Source organism: Mirounga angustirostris, unplaced genomic scaffold (genome assembly GCF_029215605.1).
Source record: "Mirounga angustirostris isolate CCGP_5_RB_7025 unplaced genomic scaffold, mMirAng1.0.hap1 SCAF_14, whole genome shotgun sequence".
Classification (NCBI taxonomy): Eukaryota; Metazoa; Chordata; class Mammalia; order Carnivora; family Phocidae; genus Mirounga; species Mirounga angustirostris.
This window is the reverse complement of record NW_026991722.1, coordinates 76,266,410-76,281,319: the sequence shown is the minus strand read 5'-3', so window position 1 is coordinate 76,281,319 and position 14,910 is coordinate 76,266,410. Positions and strand designations below refer to the sequence as shown.

At 41.1% G+C, this 14,910-nt stretch overlaps 1 protein-coding gene across 4 annotated transcripts in view; it reads right to left on the bottom strand.

Annotated features, from left to right (window-relative positions):
• The window catches only part of TRAFD1 (TRAF-type zinc finger domain containing 1), a 49,276-nt gene that overhangs the window by 3,820 nt on the left and 30,546 nt on the right, over positions 1-14,910 (bottom strand). For 3 of the 4 annotated variants that reach the window (XM_064578406.1, XM_054510518.2, XM_045887630.3), the window contains 4 exons: positions 13,061-13,466; positions 11,756-11,962; positions 2,522-2,598; positions 166-396 (listed from right to left, as the gene is read on the bottom strand). In XM_064578406.1, coding sequence (XP_064434476.1) covers positions 166-396; positions 2,522-2,598; positions 11,756-11,962; positions 13,061-13,466 — 921 coding nt within the window. The remainder of the gene's footprint in view (positions 1-165; positions 397-2,521; positions 2,599-11,755; positions 11,963-13,060; positions 13,467-14,910) is intronic. The other variant, XM_064578405.1, reaches the window with a different exon arrangement.

The window sequence follows — 14,910 nt, the reverse complement described above, 5'->3', positions numbered from 1 at the left end:
GTCTAAAAGCCTGAGGCAGTGTATACCTCAGATAGTTCACAGAACAGGGCACAGCCAGTAGCCAGGTCAGGTATGCATGCAACTTAAAAGCTAAAGAAGCATTCTCAGTTCTGAAAGCCTAGGTTCATTCAGAGTGAAGTAGACAGGTCCTCTGGGGACTTTTACCTGGTGATGGAACAGCACCTCCTCCTCCAGCTGTACCCCACAGAATTCACATGGGATGATGATGCTATCCTCCACAGGGGGTGAATTACTCAGGCCCATCAAAGAGTCTAACTGGTTACTCGCAGCCTGCTGCAAAAACTTTTGGAAGATGACATCAGGATCCTCCACCCCTTTGGGGGAAGTACTGCCCATACTGAGTGAAGGTAAGGCACAGGAAGGATTACAGCTTGTCTGTCTCAAAAAACACAGGTTAAAAAAAAAAGAGGCGTTAAGGAAAACACTACATTCCTAAAACATTGTCTGAAAGTCACAAATGTTAATTCTTAATAATGGGGAGAGAGACTAAAAAGGGTTAGGGCAAACACAGATGGAACACTCTTAAATATTTCTGTACCATTCTACATTGTTTTTACTGTGTTCATGTGGTTATTATTTTTTCTTTTTTAAAGATTTTATTTTTTAAGTAATCTCACCCAATGTGGGGATAGAACTTATAACCCTGAGATCAAGAGTCACATGCTCTACCAACTAAGCCAGACAGGAGCCCCTGTGATTATTCTTTTTAAATTGAGAAGATTCAAGGGGCGCCTGGGTGGCTCAGATGGTTAAGCGTCTGCCTTCGGCTCGGGTCATGATCCCAGGGTCCTGGGATCGAGTCCCGCATCGGGCTCCCTGCTAGGTGGGGAGGCTGCTTCTCCCTCTGCCTCTGCCTCTCTCTCTCTGACTCTCATGAATAAATAAATAAAACATTTTTGAAAAAATAAATAAATAAATAAAATAAATTGAGAAGATTCAAGATTCTTCCCACAGCCATTAAGTAAAAGAGGCTGTTGTCCCTATTAATAGGTTTTCTTATGCTCTTCCCAAACCAAAAAGTAGATGTATTCAAACACTATATTATTCCACTTATGGGGGGAATATATGTTCCACCCAGAGCACAGGGATTACTTAATAGTTATAGAAATGCCAGATGAGGCCAAACCAAGGGGAAAAAGTGGTTCCCTCCACCACGTAATCCTCAAACACAAAGGCTATTCTCTCTTATCATTTCTAAATAGCTCATGAACTTTCAATCATTCAAAAAGCATAGGACACCTTTCATATACCAGGTATTGAGAGATTCAGTAGCTAGGAAAACAGAGAATCTTCTCAAGGAACTCAGCCTAGTGGTGCAGACCAATAGGAGATCAGGAGACCACACCATGGGGTTACAGGCTAAAAGAGAAGTGGGCACAGGACTACTGAGGACACAGGTGGGACCTCTGACCTTGTCTTCATAAGATCCCTCAGGACGGTTTCCTGAAAGTTATGTCAGAACAAGGTCTACAAGTAAGTCTACAACAACCCTTAGGTTGTTGGGTGTTGAGGAAGCAGGGGTGGATAACCACACATCTTGCAGAAGAAAAAGTAAAGTGCAGGGCACCTGGGTGGCTCAGATGGTTAAGCATCTGCCTTCGGCTCAGGTCATGATCTCAGAGCCCTGGGATCGAGTCCCACATGAGACTCCCTGCTTAGTGGGGAGCCTGCTTCTCCCTCTGCCTGTCTCTTATGAATAAATAAAATCTTAAAAAAAAAAAAAAAAAAAAAGTAAAGTGCAAAAAAGATCCTTAACCCTTCCAGGGAACTTCAAGGACTTCAGTACACCTCCAATAAATCAAAATGGGGCATGAGATGACACCAGATTAAGATGGTCGGTGGAGATGTACACTAGTCACCATAGTATGGAGAGCAACCGGGCCTGCTGGAATGAACGATTACTTTTTTCCAAGAGGGAACAAAGCTGAGTTCTCATACCCTTAGGTCAGTCACACCATGGTAAGAAACACAGTGGCGGGGCGCCTGGGTGGCTCAGTCGGTTAAGCGTCTGCTTTCGGCTCAGGTCATGATCCCAGGATCCTGGGATCGAGCCCCACATCGGGCTCCCTGCTCAGTGGGGAGCCTGCTTCTCCCTCTCTATCTGCCTGCCACTCTGCCTACTTGTGTTCTCTCTCTGTCAAATAAATAAATAAAATCTTAAAAAAAAAAAAAAAAAAGAAACACAGTGGCTACCTCCTGCCACAGGTATATAAAAATAGTTAGCTCAAGGGGCACTTGGGTGGCTCAGTTGGTTAAGCAACTGCCTTTGGCTCAGGTCATGGCTCCAGGGTCCTGGGATCAAGCCCCGCATCAGGCTCCCTGCTTGGCGGGAAGTCTGTTTCTCCCTCTCCCACTCCCCCTGCTTGTGTTCCCTCTCTTGCTATCTCTCTCTCTGTCAAATAAATAAAATCTTAAAAGAAAAAAAAGTTGGCTCAAGATCTCATGTGGCCTACAACACCAACTATGGCCTGCACACATTCCTCAAGTAATTAAAACACACCTGATGGTCTATCAGAAGTTCCTCTGGGTAGAGCTCCTCACAAAATTCACAAGGCAACATGGTCCGGTCAGCTGCACCTAGGTATCAGGCCATACAGTCAGACTCAATGAACAGAAACAAACTTTATCCCCCTTGTAAGGTTTTATATAAAAGTCTGACTTCCTTTGACTTTTCTTAGATGTAGCAATTTGTGGGACTGTAAATCCTCCAAGAGGAGCCATCTAAGACAAATCCTAAGGAAAAAACTTCCAGTATGGAAAAAGAGATTTGTCACCATTTCCTGAGCAAAAGTAAAGTAGTAGTTTACCCATTACTCTAAGGAAGAATGTAAATGTGTACTAACCCCAGGCACTAATCTAAAAGCTTCTGTGCGGGCGCCTAGGTGGCTCAGTCGGTTAAGCGTCTGCCTTCGGCTCAGGTCATGATCCCAGGGTCCTGGGATCGAGCCCCGCATCGGGCTCCCTGCTCTGCGGGAAGCCTGCGTCTCCCTCTCCCCCTGCTTGTGTTCCCTCTCTCGCTGTGTCTCTCTCTGTCAAGTAAATAAAATCTTTAAAATAAAATAAAATAAAATAAAAGCTTCTGTGCATTATTTCTATCCACAGAGAAGACTTATAAAGGAGATCCTACATTACCCTCATTTTACTGATCAAGAAGTTGAGGCTCACTTATGACTGGTAGACAGATATCCTTAAAAACTCTCCAGTACAAAATACCAAGAATGATACACAACAAAAGTAATTTACGAGAGCAAATAAGTAAGATTAGTTTTAAATCCAGGATTCCCCAAACACAACAGCCTCAATAAGACTGCTGAACAACTGGAGGGTGAACAATGAGAAGAGTTAAGAAAACCTGCCCACCTAGGTCTTCACTCTGGGTAGGGCAAAAAAGTCTTTACCAAGGAACAGTAATTAGTTTGGCCTTTACGTGGGTTTGAGTCTAGAATCTACATTTGTTTTTACATACATTCACGTCTATAATTTTTAAAAGTCCAAGCCAACCAAAAAATCAATTTAAAACTATCCCAGGGGCACCTGGGTGGTACAGTGCAGTCTGTTGGGCATCTGACTCTTGATTTCAGCTCAAGTCATGCACAATCTCAGGGTCGTGAAATTGAGCCCCACATCAAGCTCAGCACCCAGCAAGTGTCTGCTTAAGATTCTTTCTTCCGGGGCGCCTGGGTGGCTCAGTCGTTAAGCGTCTGCCTTCGGCTCAAGTCATGATCCCAGGGTCCTGGGATCGAGCCCCGCATCGAGCCCCGCATTGGGCTCCCTGCTCAGTGGGAAGCCTGCTTCTCCTTCTCCCACTCCCCCTACTTGTGTTCCTGCTCTCGCTATCTCTCTCTCTGTCAAATAAATAAGTAAAATCTTAAAAAAAAAAAAAAAAGATTCGTTCTCCCTCTGCCCCCTCCTCCACAGCCCCCCCGCTCTCTCTCTTAAATAAATCTTTTAAAAAATAAATAAATAAATAAAATTATCCCAGTCAGTAGTATCCCTAGGCACCTACAAGAAGCATATATAAAATACTCTGAGGAACACGTTAGGAAGTTTAATGTTAAAACACACACAGAGCGGGCATGTGGGTGGCTCAGTAGGTTGGGTATCTGACTCTTGGTTTTGGCTCAGGTCATGACCTCCTGGGTCACGGGATCAAGCCCTGAGTTCAGCTCTCAGCTCAGCACAAAGTCGGCTTGGGAGTCAGTCTCTCGCTCTACTCCTCCCTTTCCGCCCCTCCCCCCACTTACATGCTCTCTCTCTAAAATAAATAAATCTTTTTAAAAAATTAAAAACAGGGGTGCCTGGGTGGCTCAGTCAGTTAAGCATGTGCCTTCAGCTCAGGTCATGATCTCAGGGTCCTAGAATTGAGTCTCGCATCAGGCTCCTTGCTCAGCAGGGAATCTGCTTCTCTTCCTCTTCCCCTCCGCCCCTCCTCCCCCCTCATGCTCACATGCACCCTCTCTCTCAAATAATACTAAAAAAAGGGACGCCTGGGTGGCTCAGTCGTTAAGCGTCTGCCTTCGGCTCAGGTCATGATCCCAGGGTCCTGGGATCGAGCCCCGCATCGGGCTCCCTGCTCAGCGGGAAGCCTGCTTCTCCCTCTCTCACTCCCACTGCTTGTGTTCCCTCTCTCGCTGTGTCTCTCTCTGTCAAATAAATAAATAAAATCTTAAAAAAAATAATAATAATACTAAAAAAAGTAAAAAACAAACAACAACAAAAAACCCCACACATGCAGGAGGCAGCAAGCCACCATGACAGTCAGCAGAAACAAATAGCAAAAGAGACTTTAGGTATATTTTCAGACACTACAGAAAAATAAGTATATCTAAAACGTTTAAAGACGTGTTTAAAAAGGAATTGGAATAGGACTACCCCAGATTTAAAAAAAAAAAAAGCCTTTTGTAAGATCAGGTCATGATCCCAGAGTCCTGGGATCAAGTCCCACATTGGGCTCCTTGCTCAGCAGGGAGCCTGCTCTTCCCTCTGCTTGCCACTCCCCCTGCTTGTGCCCTCTCTCTCTTTCTCTGATAAAATCTTAAAAAAAAAACAAAAAACATTTGAGAGAGAGAGTGCACACAAGCACATGAGCAGGGGCAGAGGGAGAGAATCTTCAAGCAGACTCCCTCCTGAGCATGGAGCCCATACAGGGCTCAATCTCACAACCCATGAGATCATGACCAGAGCCCAAACCAATAGTCGGACACTTAACCAATTGAGCCACCCAGGCGCTCCTATAAAGGATTATTTAAGGGGTGCCTGGGTGGCTCAGTCAGTTAAAGCGTCTGCCTTCGGCTCAGGTCATTATCTCAGAGTCCTGGGATCAAGCCCCACATCTGGTTCCCTGCTCAGCCGGGAGTCGGCTTCTCCCTCTCCCCCTGCCCTCCCCCTACCGGTGTTCTCTCTTTCTCACACTCTCTCTCTCTGAAATAAATAAATCTTAAAAAAAAAAAAAAAAATTATTTAAAACATGATGAGGCACACTGAAGAAAAAAACAATCAAATACAACTCAAATAAATGAAAACTATATTAATCACTGAAGTGAAAACCTCAATGGACATATTGAACAATAGATTAGAAAGTAGACATTTAAAAAATTACCCAGAATACACCCCAGAGGACAAAGAAATGGAAAATATAAGAAACAGAGGATAGAGCAAAATCTAACACATGTAGGAGAGCCTGGGTGGCTCAGTAGTTAAGCGTTAGACTCTTGATTTTGGCTCAGGTCCTAATCTCAGGATTGAGATCAAGCCCCGCATCAGGCTCGGTGCTCAGTGGGGAGTCTGCTTAAGATTCTCTCTCCCTCTACTCTCCCCCACCCCCCACTTGCACTCGTGCCCACTCGCGCCCACTCGCACTCTCTCAAATAAATAAATAAAATCTTAAAAAAAAAAAAAAAGAAAAAGACTACAAAGAATGGAAGACAAGGGCACCTGGGTGGCTCCGTTGGTTAAGCGTCTGCCTTCGGCTCAGGTCATGATCTCAGGGTCCTAGAACTGAGCCCCTGTGCCAGGCTCCCTGCTCAGCAGGGAATCAGCTGCTCTCTCTCTCTCCCTCCCTCTGTCCCTCCCTGCCCCTCCCCATTCTCTCTCTCTCAAATAAATAAAATCTTAAAGAAAAAAAAAGGAAGATAAGCAATAATCAAAGAAACAACAGATGACAATTTTCCATATAGATGAAAATACTAAATTTACAAATCAGGAAAGCCAGCAAATCCAAAGAAATTTAAAGCCAGAGACAATCATCAGGAAATGCAGAACTCAAAGACAAAAAGATCTTAAAATGAGCCAGAGAGAAAAGACAAAGTACCTGTAGAGAAATAACAACACTAACAGATGACATCTCTATAGCCAACAACAGAAGCCAAAATATCTTCAAAGAACTAAGACAAAATAATTGGCAATCTTGAACTGTGTGACAGAGAAACTACTACAAGAAAAAATAAGATTTCAGACAAACAAAAATAGAGAATTTACAATCAACCAACACTTTCAACAGAATTTCCAAAGAATATACCTTAGGAAGAAATTTATCCTAGAAGGAAGTTCTGGGAAACAAGGAAGAATGGGTGAGCAAAGAAAATGGTAAACACGTAATAAATAAAATAAATACAATGAGTATATAAAACAAGAAGTATCTATAACATGGTGCTAAAAAGAAAACGAGAGAACACTAACTTACCACATATAGTAGTTTTTAAATTATAAAGAGAAGATCTTAATTCTAAAGGTACTGTACTAATTGGGATAAATGTGATAAGGTTGATTAATTTTATTCTTTGTTAAATTAAATAAAGATGTTGAAATTTCCTGGGCAACCATCACAAGAACAGAGGCAAAGAATATAAATTCCAAACCAGTAGAGAGGAAAAATGGAATGAAACAAGCAAACAAAAGTCAACAATTTAAGATATGATCAAGAAAGGAGAAAATAAAGGAAACTACACTGAACTCAGTCTTCACCTGTCACTACTATGCTACTGCATTTTACTTTCTTTAGCACCATGAAAATCAAGTCTGAAAGGGTGATAAGGAGACTCACATTAAAAAATGATGCTCAGACTTTGGAAATGCTTTCTTTGGGACTAGTGCATTTTCCTAAGGGAAAGAAGCAGCAACTATTAGGTAAAAAAACAGATCAAAGGTAATAAGGGAGAGAATCTGTCAATATTTCATAAAGGATTACCAAACTTAGAAATGGAGAAGAATTCAAAGCCAAACATTACATTGACAAGCCTTGTTCTGCTCCCCAAAATGCAGGAAGTTTAATAAAACCAACTTTTAAACAATCTCATCATAGTACATATTCACATCCTTTTCTGTGCAAAAAATATAAGGTTACCTAATTACCTGCTGAAAGTGGTAACCTCTGGGGAGAACCAGGAGACTTATCAGTGGGTGAGGAGGAGACTTATGCTTCCTTTTACACTCTTTCACAATCTTAAATTTTTTTTCATGATTTTTACCTCTTTTTTCTTTAACAGATTTATTGGGACATAATTTACATGAAACTCACCTATTTAATTCCTACACAATCATTTTTATTACAGATGCAATTTTTTTTTTGAAGATTTTATTTATTTGAGAGTGAGCAAGAAAGCACAAGCAGAGGGAGCAGGAGAGGGAGAGGGAGAAGCAGACCCCCCTGATGAGCAGGAAGCCCAACATGGGGCTCAATCCCAGGACCCTGGGACCATGACCCAAGCCAAAGGCAAACTTAACCAAGTGAGCCACCCAGGGGCCCTGCAAATTGTTTTTAAATATCCTCTACTCAAGGGGATGGAAAGTACAGCTCAGGGAATACAGTTAATAACACTGTAATATATTTATTGTGGTAAGCATCTCATAATGTACATAATTGTTGCATCACTATGTTGTACAACTGAAACTAACTTAATATGTCAACTATACTTCAATTAAAAAAAAAAAAAACCCTCTACAACACAAAAAGCATTTTCTTAAGGAAGAAAATACAGCCTGGGGTGCCTGGGTGGCTCAGTTATTAAGTGTCTGCCTTCGGCTCAGGTCATGATCCCAGGATCCTGGGATCTAGCCCTGCGTCGGGCTCCCTGCTCTGCGGGAAGCCTGCTTCTCCCTCTCCCACTCCCCCTGCTTGTGTTCCCTCTCACTCGGTCTCTCTCTCTCTGTCAAATAAATAAAATCTTTTTAAAAATAAATAAATAAATAAATAAAAAGGAAAAAAAAAAGAAAATACAGCCTAAACAGTGTTTTTTCAACTGATAGGGACATAACCCTCTAAGGAGCCACAGACTCACCCCTTATTTAGCCTTTGAATTTACATGTTAACCAGCCACAGTCTAGAGATCATAGAAACAAAACATTTGGGGCGCCAGCTGGTTAAGCATTCAACTCCTGGTTTCGGCTCAGGTCATGATCTCAGGGTTGTGAGACTGAGCCCCTCATCAGGCCCTGCACTAGGTGGGACCTGCTTAAGATTCTCTCCCTCTCAACCCTCTGACACTGTTGGTGGGAATGCAAGCTGGTGCAGCCACTCTGGAAACAGTATGGAGAGATTCCTCAGAAAGTTGAAAATAGAGCTACCCTACGACCCAGCAATTGCACTATTGGGTATTTACCCCAAAGATACAAATGTAGTGATCTGAAGGGGCACGTACACCCCAATGTTTACAGCAGCAATGTCCACAATAGCCAAACTATGGAAAGAGCTGAGATGTCAACAGGTGAATGGATAAAGAAGATGTGGTATATATATACAATGGAATATTATGCAGCCATCAAAAAATGAAATCTTGGGGCGCCTGGGTGGCTCAGTCGGCTCAGGTCATGATCCCAGGGTCCTGGGATCGAGCCCCGCATCGGGCTCCTTGCTCAGCAGGCAGCCTGCTTCTCCCTCTGCCTCTGCCTGCCGCTCCCCCTGCTTGTGCTCTCTCTCTCCCTCTCCCTCTCTCTGTGTCAAATAAAAATAAATAAAATCTTTAAAAAAAAAAAAATGAAATCTTGTCATTTGCAACAATGTGGATGGAACTAGAGGGTATTATGCTAAGTGAAATAAGTCAAAGACAATTATCATATGTTCCCACTGATATGTGGAATTTGAGAAACAAAGCAGAGCATTATAGGGGAAGAGAGGAAAAAATGAAACAAGACAAAACATAAGGAAACAAACTGAAGGTTGCTGGAGTGGACGGGGGTGGGAGGGATGGGATGGCTGGGTGATGGACACTGGGGAGGGTATGTGCTACGGTGAGCACTGTGAATTGTGTAAGACTGATGACTCACAGACCTGTACCTCTGAAACAAATAATACATTATATGTTAATAAAAAAAAAAAAATTCTCTCCCTCTCCGTCTGCTCCTCCCACACCCTCTTAAAAAAACAAAAATTTTACATATATATTTACTATTTTTCACATTAATATAACTTATAATTAAGAAAATACATTTTTAAAAGTATTTAAAAATACATTTTTTAAAAAGCAAAATGCTATTACCTATCCAAGTTTCTATTAAACACTACCATTTACCTCTTTTAACCAGGACCAATTCCTATTTTATCTAAATCAATAAAATGTTAAGAATTATCCTACTGTTCTTGGAGTCGTTATGCACATAGTGACATAAAGAAAACTCATAGATGGGGCACCTGGGTGGCTCAGTCAGTTAAGCGTCTGCCTTCAGCTCAGGTCATGAACCCAGGGTCCTGGGAGAAAGTCGCCCATCAGGCTCCCTGCTCATCGGGGAGTCTGCTTCTCCCTCTCTCTCTGTCCTTCCCCACTGCTCGTGCTCGCTCTCATTCTCTCTCAAATAAATAAAATCTTTAAAAAAAAAAAAAATGAAGAAAGAAAGAAAACTCATAGCTGATAGCTGCTTAAGTTTAGGTCCCCAAAACCTATTATAACTCCAGCATTTTATTTTATTTTTTTTTTAAGATTTTATTTAGTTATTTATTTGAGAGAGAGAGAGGGAACATGAGCCCAGGGGAAGGTGGGGGGTGGGGAGAAGCAGGCTCCCCACTGAGCAGGACTGGGGCTTGATCCCGGGACCCTGAGATCATGACCCAAGCTGAAAGCAGACACTTAACCGACTGAGCCACCAGGTGCCCCTCCAGCATTTTAAATATGTAAGACATGCATCCCTCAAATATACTGTTCTCCAAACAAGAGACCCAAAGGAGTGGTTCACTGAACACAATCCAACTTTTTATTTTTAAAAACCTAGTTTTTAGGGGCGCCTGGGTGGCTCAGTCGTTAAGCACCTGCCTTCGGCTTAGATCATGATCCCAGGGTCCTGGGATGGAGACCCACATTGGGCTCCCTGCTCAGCAGGAAGCCTGCTTCTCCCTCTCCTACTCCCCCTGCTTGTGTTCCCTCTCTGGCTGTCTCTCTCTCTCTGTCAAATAAATAAATAAAATCTTTAAAAATAAGAAAAATAAAAACCTAGTTTTAATCCATGAGTCCGATAATACTAAAAAAAAAAAAAAGAGAGAAAATTTTTTATTTATTTATTTGGTTTTTAGTAATTTCTACACTCAACATGTGGCTCCAACTCATGACCCTGAGATCAAGAGTCACAGAGACTGAGCCAGCCAGGCTCCCCAGATTTGTTTTTAAATGAGGCAGGGAGGAGAGCAAAGTTCTTTATAGACTAGTAACTAATTTATGGGCGCCTGGGTGGCTCAGTCGGTTAAGCGACTGCCTTCAGCTCGGGTCATGATCCTGGGGTCCCCGGATCGAGTCCCGCATCGGGCTCCCTGCTCGGCAGGGAGTCTGCTTCTCCCTCTGACCCTCCTCCCTCTCATGCTCTCATTCTCGCTCTCAAATAAATAAAATCTTTAAAAAAAAAAGAATAATAACTAATTTAGAACAAAGGATAAAAACAGAAAAATCACCATTGTACAATCACCAGTTATACCTGATTCAAGCAAGAAACATTAGTGAATACAAAAAACTGCTAAATAAAAGGTTGTGTAAATATCTCATTCTTCCACAATCTCAAAATAACAACCTGAATCTAGGTATTATAAAGGGAAAAGCTACCCATATAATGGAGGTATCGGATAGATCTCATTTTAATGAATAATAGGATAAACTGACTTCTTGAGAAGGACACAACATCACCAATGTAGGAATTCTGCCACAACTGTGTAACTTGAATCTAAACATGAGAAAACAATCAGACAAATCTAAATTGAGAAAGAAATATTCTGAAAAACAACTGTCCTGGACTCTTCAAAAGTACCAATGTACTAAAAGGAAAAAAAAGGGGAGGGGGGTGAAAGGGCCTAAACTAAATTAACCTAAAAAGAACTAAACACAATGTGTAATCCTGGATCTTAAAAACAAAATAAGTAAGGATATTTATTGTATAAATAAGAATATCATATATAAGTAGGGAACTTTTGTTAAATTTCCTTAGAGTGATATATTTACGTACAATACCTTTGTTCTTAAGATACATGCTAAAGTATTTAGGGATAAAATGTTACGTCTGCAACTTACTCTCAAATGGTTGAGGGGTAGAAATAAATATATATAAAATAAATGGAAAATACTAAAACTGGTAAATACAAACAAGGGGTATATAGACATTCACTGTACTATTCTGACAGTTTTAAAGAATAAAAAGTTGGGAAAAGCAAAACAAAAACGGTAAATCTTATCTCATGAAAAACTCTCGATTTTATATAAATTACATAGTGTAAGAATTAAAAAACCTGTAGAGACAGAGGCTAGTACAGAATAAACAAACCTACCCTTCATGTCATTCAGAGCATTGGAACCTTCAAGGGACTGGTCTGCACCACATACAGCCCTCCAGAAGTCCTGCTCTGCCACACTGCGGGCCTGCCCTTCATTTTGCAGACTTAGGGCCAACATGAAGTCCAAGTTTGCACTATCTTCACCACCCTCTTTTGGGGGCTGTCGGGTTCTATTCCTTTCCTGCCTTTCTTGTTCTTCCACTGGAAGAAAAAATAAATAAATAATCAGTACTCAAGACACATTAGAAGGGTGCCTGGGTAGTACAGTCAGTTAAGCGTCTGACTCTTTGATTTTGGCTCAGTTTCTGAACTTAGGGTCATGAGATCGAGCCCCGTGTTGAGCTCCGCAATCAGGGCGGAATCTGCTTGAGATTCCCTCTCTCCTTCTGCCCGTCCCACTTGTGCGCACCCACGCTCTCTCTAAAATAAATAAATACATCTTGGGCGCCTGGGTGGCTCAGTTGGTTGGGCAACTGCCTTCGGCTCAGGTCATGATCCTGGAGTCCTGGGATCGAGTCCCATATCGGGCTCCTTGCTCAGCAGGGGGTCTGCTTCTCCCTCTGACCCTCCCCCCTCTCATGTGCTCTTTCTCTCTCTCATTCTCTCTCTCAAATAAATAAATAAAATCTTTAAAAAAAATAAAATAAAATAAAATAAATAAATACATCTTAAAAAAAAAATTAGAGATGTTGCTACCTCAAGTCCCCCCATGCTTAGCAAATATTCAAGGTTTACAGGCATTAGTGCAGGAACAAAGCCTAGCCTTCCTGTTCTCACAGGACTCCAAACATTAAGTCTGCTGTGATAAAAGGTTCCATTATTGTTCTAATTGTTTTATTAATACCCAAAATTATTGAGCTGTAACTATGAGACAAGCACTGTGCTAAACATTTTTCATGTATTTCTGCACTACAGCAGAATAGTTTGAAGCATGGAGTCAGACTGCCTGAATTCAAGTCCCAGCTCTACCACTTACCTAAGAATGACTGTGAGAACTAAATCATTTAGTAATATTAAGCACTTTACAAATGCCTGAAGCACATACCGTATACTCAGTAAATATTAGCTATTAACAGAACTGTCACTGTCATCATCATCAACACTAGCTATAATCCAATAGTAATCCAACAGCAAAAGGTTCTGTTATTTCCAATCTATAGGAAAGTTAGGTAGTCTTCCTAATGTTACCTAACTACAATCAGGTTTCTATTATTAAGATCTATTTGCCCCCAAATTCCTGTTCCCATTTGCCCTGAGATTTTTATACCATTCCAGTTTTCTAATCCAAACACAACTCACATAGATTATTCTGAATTGGAAACTGGGCTGTCATGTTCCTTTGGTTGGTAGTTCTATTATGGAAAAGATCTGATTCAAAGGCTCTCAGGGGTCTTCGGGGTAGCCTCACAGGTGGGTCCAGAGCCTCAATTTGCCTGAGGAGCTGGGATGCAATCCAGATGCCATCTTGACCCCAGGACTCATCATATGCATTAGGAGGCATGGCAACCTCATCTCTCTTTTCCTCCCCATCTCTTCCACAAACTTCAGGATGAGTCTTCAGATCTTTCACCAGGACATTGCGCCCACAATTGCCACATAACTCCGTCCGGGCACCACAGTAATCTTCATGGTCCTTCAGTTTGAGAACAGAAAGTTCCAAATCACAGTGCTGGCAAAGGGCAAGCCGTAGAGGACACTCAGTCTCCTGCAACACAGAGTAATAAGGCAGTTAATAGGCCAATCTAAGAAAGGCTATGTTTTAATATAGGGAAAGGAAAGCCAAACATACTTATTTACTTCAATATTCTTTTCCAAACCTAGCTTTGCCTGCCATGCTTTTCTATGCATTCAGGAGTCACAGCTTCCCTCTTTGTCCCTGTCACGAGATTCTACAAAGGGAAAGAAACTCTTAGAAGGAATCTACTCACTCAGCTACCCTATCATCATTTTGTGCACCCATTACAAAGTAACCCAAAACCAGCCAAAAAAGCCCAGGAGCAAATAGCAAAAGTAGAGCAATTCAGATGTTTGCCAAAGCTCCACCAGCCCAATTTCCCCTTACTACTCCAATCTATCTTAAGTACCTGGTAATGAGGAAAAGAGGCTGTCCTTTAGAAAGACACTGATTTTTCTAATCTGCACATTTGTATACAGCACTGGTTTTAAATTGACCAAGTAAACCAGGAATTACCAACAAAGATGACCCCAAGAGTATAAACACTCAGCAGATGAAGGACAAAACTTTTATAAAGCATATTTTGAAATTGTAACTAAAACATCAAAAAATTAAAAAGATATAAAGGCATATGTTACTCTGATATACACATTCCAAACTTCGGAACTTAAACTCAGAACTTCAATGTAACATCACTTCAAAAGTTTAGACACTTTACAACCACTGTGCCAAAGAACAAAAATTTCTTTTCATACAAATTAAACCCAAGTTCTATTCTAAATGTTACTTTAAACATTTTTAGCATTATTTGTGTATGCATGGAATATCTCTTGTAGAAAGAACAAGAAAATGATTAAAGAGAGCCTAGGAACAGGAATGGAAGAGACAGAGACAATTTTTACATATATGCTTTTGTGACTTTAAAATTATATACCATGTAGCTATAATACTGATTCAGGAAGATTTTATTAGAAAAATTCCACTGATTTAAACTTACAACAGCCAAAAAAAAAAGTACTCAACAGCCAAGAGCAAAATATTTCTGGCACATACCAGGTAACATAGTAAGTACTATGTTAACCACCCTAAAAAGTGCTAATAACTCACCAGAGCACCAAATAAAGTAAAAACTTTTTTTTTTTTAAGAAAATTGAAAAAAAACCTCTTTAGTTAATCTCTGGTCTACAACTATCTTGGTCTAACTTGCAGGAATGTAAGGAAATACTTTGTACTTGTACCTTTATAATGATTGATATATTACCATGTTACCCCTAGAAATAGCTGGAGGGGAGAGAATGAAGACAGGACAGCTGACTGAAGGTTGTTTTATGCAGCAGGTAAATATTAGAACCGGAGAAATACTCATTACTGTTAACATGACCTCAATCATAACCCCCCCTTGCTGGTGAGGCCCAATAAAACATAGGTTGAATGCTTAGAAAAACTAGTAAGAGTTTTTATAAATAAGAGTATT